This window comes from Apteryx rowi, unplaced genomic scaffold (genome assembly GCF_003343035.1).
Source record: "Apteryx rowi isolate R43461 unplaced genomic scaffold, aptRow1 scaffold_1257, whole genome shotgun sequence".
Lineage (NCBI taxonomy): Eukaryota > Metazoa > Chordata > Aves > Apterygiformes > Apterygidae > Apteryx > Apteryx rowi.
This window is the reverse complement of record NW_020447483.1, coordinates 53,473-69,104: the sequence shown is the minus strand read 5'-3', so window position 1 is coordinate 69,104 and position 15,632 is coordinate 53,473. Positions and strand designations below refer to the sequence as shown.

General features: G+C 42.6%; 1 protein-coding gene across 6 annotated transcripts in view; it reads right to left on the bottom strand.

Moving 5' to 3' along the window:
- Positions 1-374: 374 nt before the first annotated feature.
- GOLGB1 (golgin B1) overlaps positions 375-15,632 on the bottom strand; it is a 48,809-nt gene continuing 33,551 nt past the window's right edge. For all 6 annotated transcript variants that reach the window (XM_026055709.1, XM_026055710.1, XM_026055711.1 and 3 more), the window contains 9 exons: positions 12,030-13,980; positions 10,580-10,758; positions 9,184-9,349; positions 8,334-8,465; positions 6,027-6,185; positions 5,770-5,867; positions 5,003-5,137; positions 3,414-3,519; positions 375-2,170 (listed from right to left, as the gene is read on the bottom strand). In XM_026055709.1, the coding sequence (XP_025911494.1) occupies positions 2,036-2,170; positions 3,414-3,519; positions 5,003-5,137; positions 5,770-5,867; positions 6,027-6,185; positions 8,334-8,465; positions 9,184-9,349; positions 10,580-10,758; positions 12,030-13,980 (3,061 nt within the window). In that variant the 3' untranslated portion in view covers positions 375-2,035. The remainder of the gene's footprint in view (positions 2,171-3,413; positions 3,520-5,002; positions 5,138-5,769; positions 5,868-6,026; positions 6,186-8,333; positions 8,466-9,183; positions 9,350-10,579; positions 10,759-12,029; positions 13,981-15,632) is intronic.

Below are 15,632 nucleotides of genomic sequence, written 5' to 3'. Positions count from 1 at the left end.
TTGTCTCACCTAAGTTAGCAACAGCAAATTGGAAATGTGCAACTCACTCCTGTGACTTTCCTGGGGTTACATGACACTAATGGGGTCCAGAATTTAGTTCATTCTGCCTAAACACAATTACAAGTGAAAATAAGTAGTCTTCAGTTTTATCAGAATTGCTTTGGAAAGTAAAATGCTATTTCCTTCTTTTGTCATTGCAGCAGAACCTGAAAAAGGCTGAGAGAGAGGCGAGATGGGAAAACAGGCCATCACCATGAYCCTTCAAATAATATGAAGAGAACAGATCTTCTCCAACCAGCACACCAGGAAGAGTACACTGAAATGAGCTACAGTCTTATGGCACACCCATAAAAAGTATACAACAGCACCACACCTTCAAGGGACCTCTGACATTTACACGATGACATTAAACAACTTCCATCTGAAAAATAATCTTTATTATATACAGGAGCATGTACCTGAAGAAACTACAGGCAAAGTATTTGGTCACTGAATTTTATGTAGTTGAGGAATTCAGGATAGATGCTCAAGGGCGGTGCGCAAATGGATATGTAGTRCCAGTGTTCTGGACCTGCCAGAGAGCCAATTATTTTAGGCACAGTGATGAAATCAATCCATCCTCCAACAGGCTTCGTTCAGTGACTAAAGAATCTTTGTTCACCAGCAATATCAAAAGAACTACCTCTTTCACCTGTGAAAAATGCATGTGGCTACTCAAGCCAGAGGCAGGTACAAGCCTTTTTGCAAGTGCTCAGATCAGAAGGCAGGACAACTTGGTCACTGACAGGGAACTTGACTGGAACAAGCTTCTTTGCATTCAGCATCCTCCCATTGGGARGAGGCACCATCTCACTTCCAGGACATTTTCAGGAATTCTTCAGAAAACATAGCTTTCCATGTATCATATAGGAACAGGTCCATTTGCATCAGTTTGCTTTAGGCTCACACAAGTCCAATGCCCAGCACTAGCTTTCCACAACAGGCTTTTCCTAAAGCAGAGATGCCAAAACAGGCCTCAGAACTCCGTCCCCGTGCCCAGCCTAGGGGGAACAGTTTACTTTTGGGACTTCTGCCTTTGACTTGGGCCCACACGCCACATAATGGAACCCTTCAGCATAACCTATACAGGTTTAATCTTGTGACAAGTAATCAATCGGAGGACCAGAAGGCAGGAGCACAGCTCCCCTCATTTCAAGAGGCGTGCAAGCACTTTCTCTCTTCAGGGAGAGGTGCACAAATGTTATAAACAGCAAGGTTATTAACTTGAAGATAAAAAAATTTGTTTCCTATTCCTTTTCAATAATTAAATTACTGACATTATTTTACAGGCTCATCAGAGCAGACATATGTTTTTAAATGGAATGCTCAGCAGGTCCAGACACAGTGATTTTGGCCCTTCTTTGACAGGAGGCACAACTGAGCAGGAAACATGATTTTGAGATTTGATTCATATTCCTTAAAGATTCCACAATGTCCTTAAGATACACATTTAAAACACCCCTAAGATCTAAGGGCCAGAAGGAAGAAAGAAATTTCCCTTTCTTAGAAGTAGCTACAGGGTTTCCCCAACCGAACTTATTGATTGAGTCTAAGAGGGGAGGATCCTGAAGTTCCTAAAAATGTTGATGTACTGCAGCAACTCAAAAATCTTACTTACACCTACCACAAGTATAATACTCTAAAATGAGYGGTGCCAGCTCCAGGTAGAAGCTGCAGGAACAGATGCCTCTTTGGAGCTTGCAGCATGAGGACTCTGGCTCATAAAATGCACCACTCAGTGACTTAAAAACACTAAATGGTATGGCAGATGTCCTGGAAACAGAGTCCAAGCATCAGCACTGGCTGCTGCATACTTAAATGAGAGTAAGCAACCTGGATGCAAGTTGCTGGGTTCAGCTGCCTCTTAAGGGCTGATTTGATTCGGTACAAGAAGGCAGCTGGGTGAAGTGGTGGTTACAGCTACCCTGCAGCTAGGCATTGCAGGCCCAGGGCTTACACAAAGGGCTGGGGCTCGAGGAAAGGCTGTCGTTCCTGTTCACAGGTGGCCTGTAAAGCATAAAAAGAGCAAGACATGAAGAGCAAGCAGATACACAGCCGCTAGCAGAGGCAAGTGGGTTCGGGAACAGAAGAGAGATCGTAACAGGCGCCACAGTCCGGGGATATGCCGAGTCTGGAAGAGTAAAAGAGACACACCAGTTAGTGCCAGGAATGACCAAGTCCCCATTTGCCTTCACCCAGAGCTCTCCAGGCCATGAAGATAATTTTGTCTAAGCTAATGAGCACCAACCTTCCAAAACCCCTTCCACTATCAGATTCTACCTCGAGTCAATCCTCAATAAAACGTTCCCCACCCCCATCARACAGAACCTGCTCTCTGAGGGTTAGCCATAAACCAGCACTCGCCAGTTCTGCTTGAGAAAGGCCAACAAGATGCAAAACATCTCCCCCTAACATTTGCTACCTACAAATTTCTAGCCCAAGTGACATAAGCAAACGGATCAATGATATTTTTCTGCTAGAGACTCAAGCTAACCCCAGTTCATCCCACTGGGTTGGAAGATGAAAATGCTTATTCGTTAGTCGAGTTCCCTTGACCCTGTCAGCTGCAGAGATTTCAGATCCTGCTCAACAAATCAGGTATGGCAATTTCACACTAGGCTCAAGGTACCTTCAAACAATGTAACATCAGCTGGCAAAGTTCCAGCACAAAGAGAAAACAGTCTGTTCTACTAACATTCCCCCGGCATGAACACAGGGTAGCATCCAGTTATGTCTGTTGCCCTGGTTCTGCTTACGCTGTTCTTGGGAGTACTGCCCCCTTTCTGCTGGAGAGGGCAGAGGGCAAACTCTTCAGCAGGGCATCATCCTTATCAAAACAGGACAAGCGGCTGCCGGGCACTCACTCAGTACAGTGAAAAAGCAGCTTTCTACTTTGGCTTCCAGCCTGACTGACACAGGCTTGAAAGACGACGAGTAAGGAAAGACTGAGACGGTTGCCAAACAAAGGGCAGGCTCTCCAGATGCCACAGATGCCGGGGCCATTATCATGTATGCTTCTTATCCAAGAGATTACACATCTGCACAGCCTTTTGCTTCTCTGCTCACCGCTGAGGCCTTGGTCCCACAAGGGACCTGGGACCACATCTCAAGTGCAGGCAATGCTGATCTACGTTTTAGTGGCCTCTGAAATACACTCTGCTCACGCAGACTGCGGCAAAGCCACACTCAGAACAATAAGCAGCTTCTGACATGGAAAGCAGAGCAAGCCAAGGGCAGAAAACCACAGAAGCCCATACAGAACTAGATATGCCTAAAGCAGGATTTAGCCTGCTATAGGTTCACAGTTTTCAGTTAACAYTTTCCTGCAACAGCCAGGGCTCGCATCATTGGCAGCTGTGAATGAAAATTCTTACTTTGTTTAAAGTGTTATCCATGGAGTCAATCAGCAAGGAACGCTCATGACCTGGAGTCATATTAATGCTAGTACTTAAGGAAGACGTCCACTCGCTTGATTCCAGCCTGCAGCAAAAAACATTAAATCAGTCTCAGTTTGTTATGATGCCCCAAGCAAACACTGTAGACAAGCTTATGAAAGGAGGTACTAGTTCAAAAGGTGGGCAACCATAGGCAAACCAGCAGTGGCCTCACTTGACAAAAACTGGTTTTATTTGTACAACTGTCAGGCCTCCTGAGCCCAGGCTGAGCAGAATGACTGGGTGATCCAAGTAGCAATAATCCTCCTTCCTGTCCTCAAATACTGTTTCAAAATTAAATTATTCCCAAATTATCTGGAAGCTGCTGAAACCACAACAGAGTAGGCATATTGTGCTCTCTAAAAGGTAGAGTTGCAGCACTAGCCACTTCCTGCCAGTCAGAGAGAAAAGAAAAAACTTCCATATTGCATGATGTGGGGATTTTCATTCTTTTCAGTAGTGGGGACAATTCAGCTGCTGGCAGTGAAGTCTTCTCTTACCTAATTTATATCCTGTCCCTTCAAAACTCTTGATTTTTTTGTACTGTTCTTTCCTTTGTCTTTCAAGAATTTCAAATGCTTTAACTTAACTAAGGTCTGTGAGTTCTGCACAGGGGCTTCCATGTGAAATTTCACAGCTTGTGACTTGAAAGAAGCCAGAACAGCTGATAAACTGTCTACTTTAAATTCTGTGAAATTTTTCTGGAAGCCCTGGCCCCAATGGTAATGGTTCTTGCAAACTATTTCCCAGTGCCAAATCTTCAAGATTGATAAGTTACTATTACAACATAAGATGCATAGGCAGCACTGTCAAATCTTTGGACTAACATTAGAGAAGTGGCTCAGTTGTAGGAGGCCTCTATAGACTTTAATGCTAGAAAGGGATAATGCCGAGTTGTGTAGCAACTACCAGAGAACTTCAGAATTCTTGCATCTGGCCCATATTTTTTTGCTCGATAAGCATGGGTGTCAGGAAGAAAGCCACTGTTCTGATGTAAAAGACTACCGTAGCGGTATTTGTCTTAACTACCAAGAGGTGCACACAGAAGTGCCTACAATCAAGTTAAGTGGCAAAAAAACACTTTTTATAGTCAGTGAGGAGAAACAGGCATATCTACCATGTGACTCACCTCATCCTAATGCCTCCTTTTCCCTGCTGGTTATAAGGGCATCTGTCAACTAACCTGAGATACATGGGTGCTTACTGAGGAGACAAATGCCTGGGAAGCACCTGAGAACTCCTCTTTTCCCTTCATCCAATTCCCAGGCTCCAAACCACACTTTCCAGTAGTTAATTTTCCTCACCGAAAAAGTTGGCAACTTATTTCTAGTCAGAATTTGTCTCACTTGAGTTTTTGTTCAATTATCTCATTCTATCATTGTCTGCAAAATTAAAGATAGACATGGCATAGTTGTTTCTACACCCAAAGTGGCATTGGGCATAAGGATGCGTGAAGTGCGGAGATGAACAAACAACTAGGATCATCATGCTTTTATTGTAATACTGCCCRTTTGCTCAAGTTCCCTCACCTCCTGATCTGATCCTGTGCTGCTGAGAGCGCCTCCTCCACAGCAAGACGCCGGTCCCGTTCTTCCTCCAGCTGCTCTTCTAAATACCTCAGATCCTGCTTTGTGCTGCTATGCAAATGTTCAGTTTCAGACAACCTACCAAAAAGTAAACAAGTATATGCTAAAAAGGGCTCATTCCTGGACTACTGTTTCTGTTGTATTCACTGATATAGTAGGTGAATAAATTCCAATTTCTTTCTACCCCCCACAGAAGACAGTTATTTTCTTTAAATATTTAAATTATTCAGAAAACCAGAATGAGGAGATGAGTCTCTTGAAGCTTCTGTGTCACATCAGGAATGAGTTCCTTGTCTCTGTTACCCATGCCCCCTTTCAGAAAACTATTTCCAAAGGGTACAAGGAACTGTCTGCTAGGTCTCAATTTCACCCTAGGCTTAGGGCACAGAGAGCCTTGAGACCAGGACCATCAACATACTTCTGTAGTTACTGGGGACCCAGCCCACTAAACCAAAGATACTAGTCTGGCTGGTGACAGTCAACCATAACTGCTCCTGCACGTTATTTCTATACTGTTTGAAGTTCTGTGCAAAGAGGTTTAATTATAGCCATCAAGCACATCTGACAGTTCCTCAACTTCCATGAGATCCTACTGTGGAACTGGGTTCCTCAAAGCTCCAAAATCAATACCAGGCTCCTCCCCAGCATCTCAGCCCGAGGCTCTCCATCAGGACTAACACCTCCCACCGCTATTCTCACACTTTCTTTACCTCAGCTGCAACTCCTGTAGTTCTGGTGTGTAACCCTCTCTCTGAGGCTCATTCTTTTCTTGGGGTGCTCCTGGAGCAGCATCTGTTGCAAACAACTCCTAAAAAACAAACACACACACACACACACCACATACACATGAATGTGTGGCAGAAGGGTACTGAATGAACAGGGTAGAAGCTAGCTACATTGCTGCACAGTTAGTGGGACCATCTGCAGTAAGCTTTTCTCTCACTTGCACCCAGAGGAAGACCCTTACCACGCCCTTGTCTGGAAGCTGTAGCTCCTGAAGCTGCTTCTCAAGCACCAAGCAGCGGTTCAAAACCTCGTTGTAATGCTGATGGCTCTCACTGATGTTCCGACTACTACCTCGCAGCTGAAGGGAGAGGGCATTTTTCTCCTCAAAGACCTGAGAGAGCTGAGAAGAGAACAAAACTGCTGAGTAAAGAACTTCTCAGACATTATTCTGAAAGCAAACCTATTTTCTGTGTAACTGAGGGTAAAATTGTACTGAGAACATAGAAATTGCCACGCTGTACATTTCTAAGGTCGAAACATCAGTGATAGCTTCCAACAGTGGCTCATGGCTACGATTTCAGAATAGGGGCCCTGAAATGTCAACGTGACATATGGGGTAACATGCTTCCAAAACAAGGTTTCAAGTGTTGAGATTGACCTGAGCCTTCCAAAAACATCATTAATAATTTAATGATTTTATATTCTTGTTGTCTCCTTGACTGCAAATCTCTCTGAGAAGCTTGCTAAATTTTCAGCCTTGTGTTTTGGGAATCGGACCGCTTGTGATTCTGCACTGAAATACAGTAGCTTTTTAAAGACAGCAGAGAGCACTAAAGATCGCAAGTGTGCCTTCTGAAGGAGGGACTTCCTTCAGGAGTCTAGAAGGCAAGAGTACATAATAAAGTCCTGTCAACTAATAGAAACTGAACCTTGAAACAATTTTCTTCACATAATCTTTCTCTCGCTGGTCTCCCTGCTGCCAATAAAAACGCCAGCAGAAGGAGGGAATTTGTCTGGGCAATGGTATTTAGCAAGGGAGAAGTGAAACTGTTGATAGCAGGATCAGAGAAAAGGATTAGGAGAGCTAAAAAACAGACTTTTCCATGACGCAAGAAGTTGGACAGACATCATCAGAACTCCACTACTGTCAGTCAGGATGGTCATTTTAGAGAATGGCACTAGAATACAGTGGCAAAAAGCTGTTTCATACACTACTGGCACTGATCCTGCTGACTGATCTATGTAATCCAACCAGGGATTAGGTAGTGTCAAGAAAACAGAAAACAATTCCCTACTTCACAAATAGCAAAATTTTGTCAAGTAAAGGTCTCAAGAGAAATCTAAAGGCCAGAAATATTTTCATGTTTCAAATTTTAACAAGTCTGGAAATCACACTTCTTTCACAGCTAAGGAATCGGTTGAATAAGGCACAACAATGCCATGAAAGATGTTATCTGAAATTTGCCATAGAAGCTGGGAGATACAACCCCTTGCTTCATCACAATGGATCATAAACCATACAAACAAGGAATAGGATTGCAAGCCTAGAAGACAACAACAATACTGGAATTTCCTAAATAGCACTTGAATAAAATATCTTTAGAATACTAGTTATTATACCAAGGTTAACAAGATTAATTTCAATGAATGCTCCTCAAAAGGTAATTGAGAATAGTCAACGCTGATTTATCAAGGGCAGACCATGCTTGACCAAGCTTATTGCGTCCTACAACCAAATGGCTGACTATATGAAAAAGGAGAGAGAAGCGAATGTAATATATTTTGCTTTAGCAGGGCTTTTAACACCATCTCCCAAGGCATTCACATCAAGAAACTGAGGAACTAGGAACTGGACAGACTGTTACATAGGCTTAAAATTGGCTGGACCACTGGACTCAAAGGTGGCTTGACAGCCAGCAATGAGCGGAGTACCCCTAGGGTCTTCAATTTAGATGGCCTTGAGAAACTTGAGGATTGGGCCAACAGAAACCTTAAATTCAGTGAAGGGAAGTGTAAAGTGCTGCACCTGAGGCAGAACCCACACATCAGTACAAGATGGAAAGAGACTGCCCAAGTAGCAGCTCTCCTGAAAAGAACCTGGAAATTACAGAGGAGCCCAGCTGAATACAAGCCAAGAGTGAATAAGGCAAATTATATACTAGGCTACATTAGGAGGAGCAAGACCAGCAGAGTGAGAAAAGTTATTATCCCCTCTACCTGGTACCAGAAGACTGTAGCTAGAATACTGTGACCAGTTTGGGGCTCCCCAGCTCAAAAGAGATAAAGAGAAATAGGAAAGAGGCCACTCAGCTAGACAGAGTCATGGCTAACCTGATCTAGTGTTGGTGACAGTGCTGCTTCAAGCAGGTCATACTAGATGATCTTCAGAGGTCTCTTCTAACCCATATTTCCGAATCTGTGATATTTCACTAAACGCCCACAAGAACAGAAAGATCTGGTCTTGCTCCCTGAGCCCTGTTCAAGCCTATCCTCTTCCCCACGTTGCTCAGCCCAGACTCCACAAGAAAGTAGAAGATATAACCTGTACCTTGCTGTTTAACTGCTGAATCCTCAGCTCTTTTTGGTGCAGTTCTTTCAGGGTGTCACTTAGCTGGGCCTGAAGAAGTTTTGTCTCTGCTTCTAGGCTTGAAAAGTCCCTTCTCGGAAGTTCTGGAGAAATCTACCAGGGTAAGAAAAATCAAAAATATATCACATATGACAATCCCCTTCAACATTAGTCCTTCTTTCTTTAGTATTCTAAGATCAAAGCCCTAAATTATTCCTAGGCCTGGAACTTGACCTGCCCAAAGAAGACGTCAAACATGGAGTAAAACAGTAATATCCCAAAAGGCAGCTGAAAAGCCAAATCAGGAAAGATCACTCAACTTGCACATAGCATTGGTACTTCTCAAAACCTGTACAATACATGACGAAAAACAGCACAGTACAAACAGCAATAAAAACCTCAACAAGAGACTTTTAATGTCACATTCTAATTTTTAAGGAGAACTAAAACAGAAGAGAAGATTTTAGTTTCAAAAACAGTGCAAGAGGCAATTCTAAAACAGCCAGATTGAAAGACCTGAGAAGGTCCACACTGGCTGGCTGGAACTAAAATGCTTGGCAAGCCCAGTCTCTTTTACTCTCTCTCTTGGAAAGTTAGGAACTATGAACTAAGGGAAGAGGGTATTAAGGGTATGCCATGGTCCTCTACAGGTTTTCAATAATCCARGTTGCTTTGTTGGTATACCCCTTGAAAGCCATGCAACAAAATCAGATACTGCAGTCTGCAAGATGTTTGACCTGCTAGATCCGAAGACAAGAAACACGCACTGCTTTGGCTGAATTTCAAGCCTCAGATTTCCATGCTATGCAGAAGCTGCTCTGTTTCCACTCACCTTCTTCTGGTACTGCTCCTCTACAATTTGAGACTTGCTGAGGGGCAGCCTCATCTCTTGCATGATCCTTTGTAAATGGCTCAGCTGCTGGTCTTTGTCTGCTATGACCATCAGGTACTGCTCCTTTATGCTGCTGCTCTGCTTTTCCCAGGAAGTCTTCTCTTGTCTGCAAAGCATCATGTAAAGGAAATTACCAGGAATTTACAAGTAACACTTATGATACCCAGGCACCCAGCTCAGAATAAACCAAGGAAGATGCTCACTATTTCCCATCATTACCCTGTGCCAGGTAAGTGGGCTTTATGGAAATAAAACCTCTTAAGTAGAAGTAGCTTAAGAGCAAGTTTAAGGAAGTATTTTTTATTTGACTCAACATTGCAGATTGTTCACTACTCACATGTTTGGTAATCCTGAACCATTCTATGGTCTTGCTGTACATAGAGTTTTGGCTAGAATGTCATTGACAAAGCAACTTTTCACCATAGTTTCGCCCCATCTCAGTCACACACACCAAAGCCATAGCATTGATCCCAATAAGTAATTATGAGTCCTTCACTTCACTTGCACTGTAGATGTCCAAGAAATAAGTCTCCTTTTCTTTTATCTGGAGATAAATAAAACTTGCAAGCTGCTTAAAACTTTACAAGATCTATTTAGTTTTGCGGTCAGATTGGGGGGGGAAGGAGCATTACAAGTGTTTATATCTCTTTGTCCAAAGATAAACCACATGTCATTTCCACAAAAGAAAAACCCCTCTCACTCCAGATTCTGTCATACTTAGGTGGATCTCTGAAGTAATCTCAGAGGAATTTTTTCCCACTTTTAGAACAGGGCGTAGCGTTTTGGCTAATTTTAGTCCAGCAGAGCATGACAATTTACTAGACTAAAATTACAGACTGTTTTTATGGAAGTCATAAAGCAAGTAAAACAAAGTATTAGAGTCATATGACGTGAGTATCTTCTATACAGTGATATCAGTCAGATAATCAAGGGCGTTCTCTCAATCATCAGCTTGGAGTGGAGAGTTCCATAATTATATAAATAAGCTCCAAAAAAGAAACTGCCTAATTTTCCTCTGAAAGAGAGGACATTGGCCACCACTGGGGGAAGGAAACAAAAATTAAAAGGCCATTGACCTGTTTCACATAACCATTTTCCTCCAGTATGTCATTTTGTAAACCTTTACCCAAAGCCTGAGGCAAAAGGACAAACAAGGAAAATGCATGCCCACTCCTGAACAGGGCAGATGATTTAGTGACAGCAGACATGGGTAAGGGTATTCAATACTTCGGCGCCTACGCACAATGGCACTTTGCATTATTTAAAAAAAGAAAAAAAAATTAAGAAAAGGCATATTTGCATCTCTGAGGCAGTGAAGAAGAAAGGCAATTCTCACCTAAGCTGTTGGAGCTCCTGCTGGTAGAAAATACTTTCTTGCTTCAGCTGCTCTTGGAGATGGTGCTGTTTATCTGCCTCTTGCTGATATTCCTGCAGTTGAGCTTTTAAACGAGAATTTTCAGCTGTTTCCACGCCAACTTGTATGTATTGCTGCTGTAGATTCTTAAGCTCTCTCACCTTTAATTAAAGTGAAATATCAGAGTGTGTGACAACCACTGAGCAAGCAGCTAGGTTTATTATTTATAAGCATTTAAAAGCATTTCTCACTATGGCATCTGGAGGGAAAAAAGTCACATTCAGATGACAGAGAATCTAGAAATTGACATCAGTGACTACAGCAGTCTACTAAAAGCTGCTAAAAAACCTCTGAAAATGATATTGCGAATGAGAGAGTAGGGAGTTTTGAAACATTCCATTAAGATTTGATGTACATTAACAGAAAGACCCTGAACTAGAATATTAGTTCCTATATTTGGGGGGAGTGATAAAGTGAGAGAGAAAGAGCTGAATAAGAACAACTCCTGAAGTTGGTACTTAGTTCTAAGAATCAAAAGTAAAAAAATCAGGGAATTGAGGAACTAAAAATCCTTTTGATTGTCTACACAGACTGGAATTAGAAGAAGTTGCCATTCCACATCCATCACTGCCATCAGTTATTGAAGAAGACTAGATGATGTGACTGACTCTGGAGACAAGGAAATACTTAAAGAACCATGAGGGTCCTCTACTGAGGATCTATCTTAGCATTAGAAATGCTACACAGATATCTAAGTTAAACTAAACAGCAACAGAAGAGGCAAATCTACAAATATCTCAAAGACATTAAACTGACACAAAGGAAAAAGTGTTTAAGATGGTACATAAAGTCTGTTGTGGATTAAGGAAATGAAGGGAAAACTAAGACCAAGTAACCATGAGAAATGATGGTAAAAGTCACTGTCACAGACCAGCAACTAGAGCTCCGAAATTTGCTTAGCCACATTGTTCCAGAGAGTACACAAACACAGACATGCTAAGTATGCAAGCAAGGATATCAAAATGAAGCTGCAGTGCCTTGTACCTTCCTTGCCAATCAGCTGCCAAAATTGGGGGGTGGGGGGGAAGGCTCTCAAGTTTTTAGAAAAGACGAGCAAACACAAATCAAATGCATATGAGCTTCCACAGATGTGGACTAAGCAGATTAACAAGGAACCCACATCTTATTCCTATGATTCCATATTTTAAAACTAAGTTTACAACAGAAACTATCTCGCAAAGTTGACAATGGAATCATAGATAAGCATCCATGTGTCAGAAAAGACAATGATCTATGTTTTACATTGTAAATACCAGATCTAGATCTGCTGAATTTTAAGGAAATCTGAAGATTCAATAGAGGTCACAAGGAAGTCACCTCAATTTTCCACTGAGGCTTTATATAAGAGCAGAAAGAGAGAACAAGGACTTACTAGTCTGTCTCTGTCATTCTGCAAGGAGGACAGGGCCTTCTTAAGACTCTGTACTTCCGAAGGAGTGCTGAAAGTGCTCCCTGCTGCTTGCTGCTTCACTTCTTCAGTTTTCCGTGTTTTGTCCAGTTCATTCAGCAGACGGTCTCTCTCATCCTGCAGGCTCACCATAGCCTTAGAGAAAGATTTGACTTGGTTGGAAGAGCTTTCCAGTTCCGAAGACAAATGGAGAAGCTCATCATCTTTAACTCTGAGCTTCTGATTAAGTTTCTCAACCTGGGTCAAGAGACCTCTTTCATCAGCAGCTTTCTGCAGTTCTGTCAGCTCAGATCTTGCTGCATCTCGGTCCCTGGCAGTGGAGTTTTGCTCCTCCTGTAGCTGAACCACCTGTTTCTGAAGATTCTGCATTAGATTCTGGTGTTCCTCTAAGTCTGCAGAGTATTTCTGTTTCAAAACTTGAAGCTCTTCATTGGTCTGGTCCCAGCTATCCTGAAGAGAGCTCATGGACTTCCCAAAAGACTGAATTTGGGCTCTGAGATCTTTATTTTCCTCTGTGACCGCAAGAAATTTCTGTTCCATTTCCATTAGGTCTTGTGCCAGCTCTGCTACCCTTTCTTCTGCTGTTTCTGTTTCATTCCTCATTATCCCTGCATCATGATGTAGGTGCTTCAGCTCCTTTCTAAGCCTGTCCTCAGCCTCTTCCACCCTTATGGCTGCATCCCTTTGAACACATGCTAGTTCCCCCTCAAGTTCTGTTATCCTTTTCTGTGACAGGGCAAGTTTGTGACTCAGTTCTTGTGCCTCTTCCTCTCGGTCCTTCAGCTGCACTTGACACTCCATGATAGGACCCCCCTCACATAACGCTGTCATCTCACTCTGTACCTGAGATAGAGAGGATGTAAGAGTCTCAACCTTTTGAGACATTCTGGCTTTATCCTCTTTCAAGACTTCCATGCACTCCCTGAGATTGTCCTGAGTATGCTCAGACTCTTTCAGCTGTGCTTCTACAATTGCCTTCTCCTTTTCCAGAGTCTGGATCCGCTGAAGCTGTGTTTTAAGAAGCTGTTTCTGCTGAGAGTCCTTTATTGAAATCACTTGGTTCAGGTCTTCTCTATATCGCACTAACTCTGCATCCAGCTTGGCATTTTCCGAGTGGAGGTCATCCATCTGACTATGAAAATTTCTAATTTCTTCCTTGAGCTTATTGTTTTCAGAAGCAGCCTCTTGGATTAGCTGATCTTTCTCCAAGATTATAACAAGGTGACGTTCCTCAAGTTGCTTGTAGTCTCTCAGTACACGGTCTCTGTCATCTTGCAAAGATGACATGGACTTGGTGAAGGAGTCCAGTTGTGCCTTCTGCTGCTTACATTCCTCTCTACTTATTTTCATCTTTTCAGTGAGATGATCAAGCTTGTCCAGAAATTTTTTCTTTTCATTTTCCAAGGCTTTTTTACCTTCTTCTTCCTTACTTAGCCTCTGCTCCAGTTCTTTCATCTCTTCAGAATGTTGCTGCTGTAATTCAGATAGGGCAGCCATAACTGCTTCTTCCTTGGCAGACAGCAAACTAATGATCTTTTGATCCTTGGCACTAATTTCTTCATGCAGCTTGTTTGTTAGGTCCTTGGAAGCCTGCAGATCAGCCTTAAGCTGTTCACAGCTGAATTTAAAGTTTTGGATAGAAGTCTCTTGTTGCTTGACCATACCCTCCAGCTCTTCTCTGACTAATTCACATTTGGTGAAGGAATTCTGTAAGTCAGCAAGCTGGTCTCTCAGGGTCCTGATTTCTGACTCCAGTTTCTGCTGTTCATTCTGCGACTCTTTGTACAGTTTCTGAGACCCTTCTAGCTGAGCCAAAAGCTCCTTTTTTTCCTCCTGCAATATTTCACATGTCTTCTGATAATGCTGAATCTCCCGCTTGGAACCAGACTCACAGTCTTGCTTATCGCGTTCCAGCCTGAAAACAGAAAAGAAAAAAGTTAGATACAAATCAATGAAGTAGCTCAGTATCCAGATCCTCACTGACAGTTTTCACTGATGCTATTAATTTAGAAAAAACCCCACAGAATTAGTTTTACTTAAAAAAAAAAAAACACTAGAAATAGCCACATGATTAGTCCCCCTCAATTTAAAATTCAAAGCATCTTTTAAAGTTCCAACTCTGCTATTGTCTCAAGAGGGAGGGCAGGGAACAGCAACATTTTTAAAAAAGGTGTTTAGCAAGATAAATCTTTTTATAAGTGTTAAGTGTCAGTACTGGAAAACTGGAGAAGGTTAGAAGTCGAATGTTACTACCCCCTTTTCATTAAAATACTTATTTTCTCTCACCCATCTTTGCTAATTAAAAATAAATAAAAAAAATCAGAAGTCACTGTTCTCATGTGTTTGATGCTCATTTTACTTTCCAGTTTGCAAAGATGTGGCATTTTGATCATAAGCTTCATAGAACAATTTTACTCATGCGAGAACAGTTTGTTTTTGAATTTTTGAAATTAAGATGTACATTTTCATAGTTCCATCTTTCCCTTAAAGTCTAATTTGGGATTAAACTGGAATTTTGTATCTCAATGCTCTCTTGACCTGCCAGGTTTAGTCTCCACATGTAACAACTCTATACCAACAAAACTATTTTAAATCTCAGACTAATAAAGACTCTAGACAGCACTCAGCTGGCTACTGCCTGTTACAGAGAACAGATTTAACAGAAGTATGCTAATGATGAGAAGGAGAAATATCTTACAGTGTTAATCTCTCTGTATCCTTGTGCATTCAGCAGTAATTCCCTACAACGTAATTCCAGAGCTCTTTTCTACCCAAAGATGAGTCATGCAGGAGATGAATCGTATGTTTACGGCTTTATTAGGAAGACTGATTCTATACTCCGTGTTAGGCAAACATTAGCTTTACCAATCACAAGTCACATTTGGTTATTACATACTCATAATTATTTCTTTCTGATAACTTGAAAAAGGAAGGGGGAAGATGCTTGCTCTGTCATTCAGAAGGACCTTGACAGGCAGGAGAGATGGGCAGAGAGGAACCTCATGAAGGCCAATACKGGGAAGCGCAAAGTCCTGCAGCTGGGGAGGAAGAGCTGCATGCATCCGTACAGGCTGGGGGCCAATGGGCCGGAGAGCGGCTCTGCAGAGAAGGACTTGGGAGTCCTGGTGGACAAGAAGTTGACCGTGAGCCAACAATGTGCCCTCATGGTGAAGGTGGCCGACAGTACCCTGGGCCGCATTAGGCAGAGTGTTGCCAGCAGAAAAAGGGCAGTGATACACCCCCTCCACTCRGCCCTGGTGAGGCCACATCCAGGAGTACTGTGTCTAGTCCTGGGCTCTGCAGTACACAAAACACATGTACTTGYTGGAGCAAGTCCAGCGAAGGGCCACAAAGATGATGAAGGGACTGGAGCATCTGTTGTACGAGGAAAGACAGAGAGCTGGGACTGTTTAGCCCAGAGAAGAAGGCTCGGGAGGGGATCTGTGTGTACTGATAACTGCAAGGGTAGTGTAGAGACAATGGAGCCAGGCTCTTTCGGTGGTGCCCAGCGACAGGATGAGAGGCAATGAGCACGCACTGAAACGCAGGCAATTCCATCTGAACATA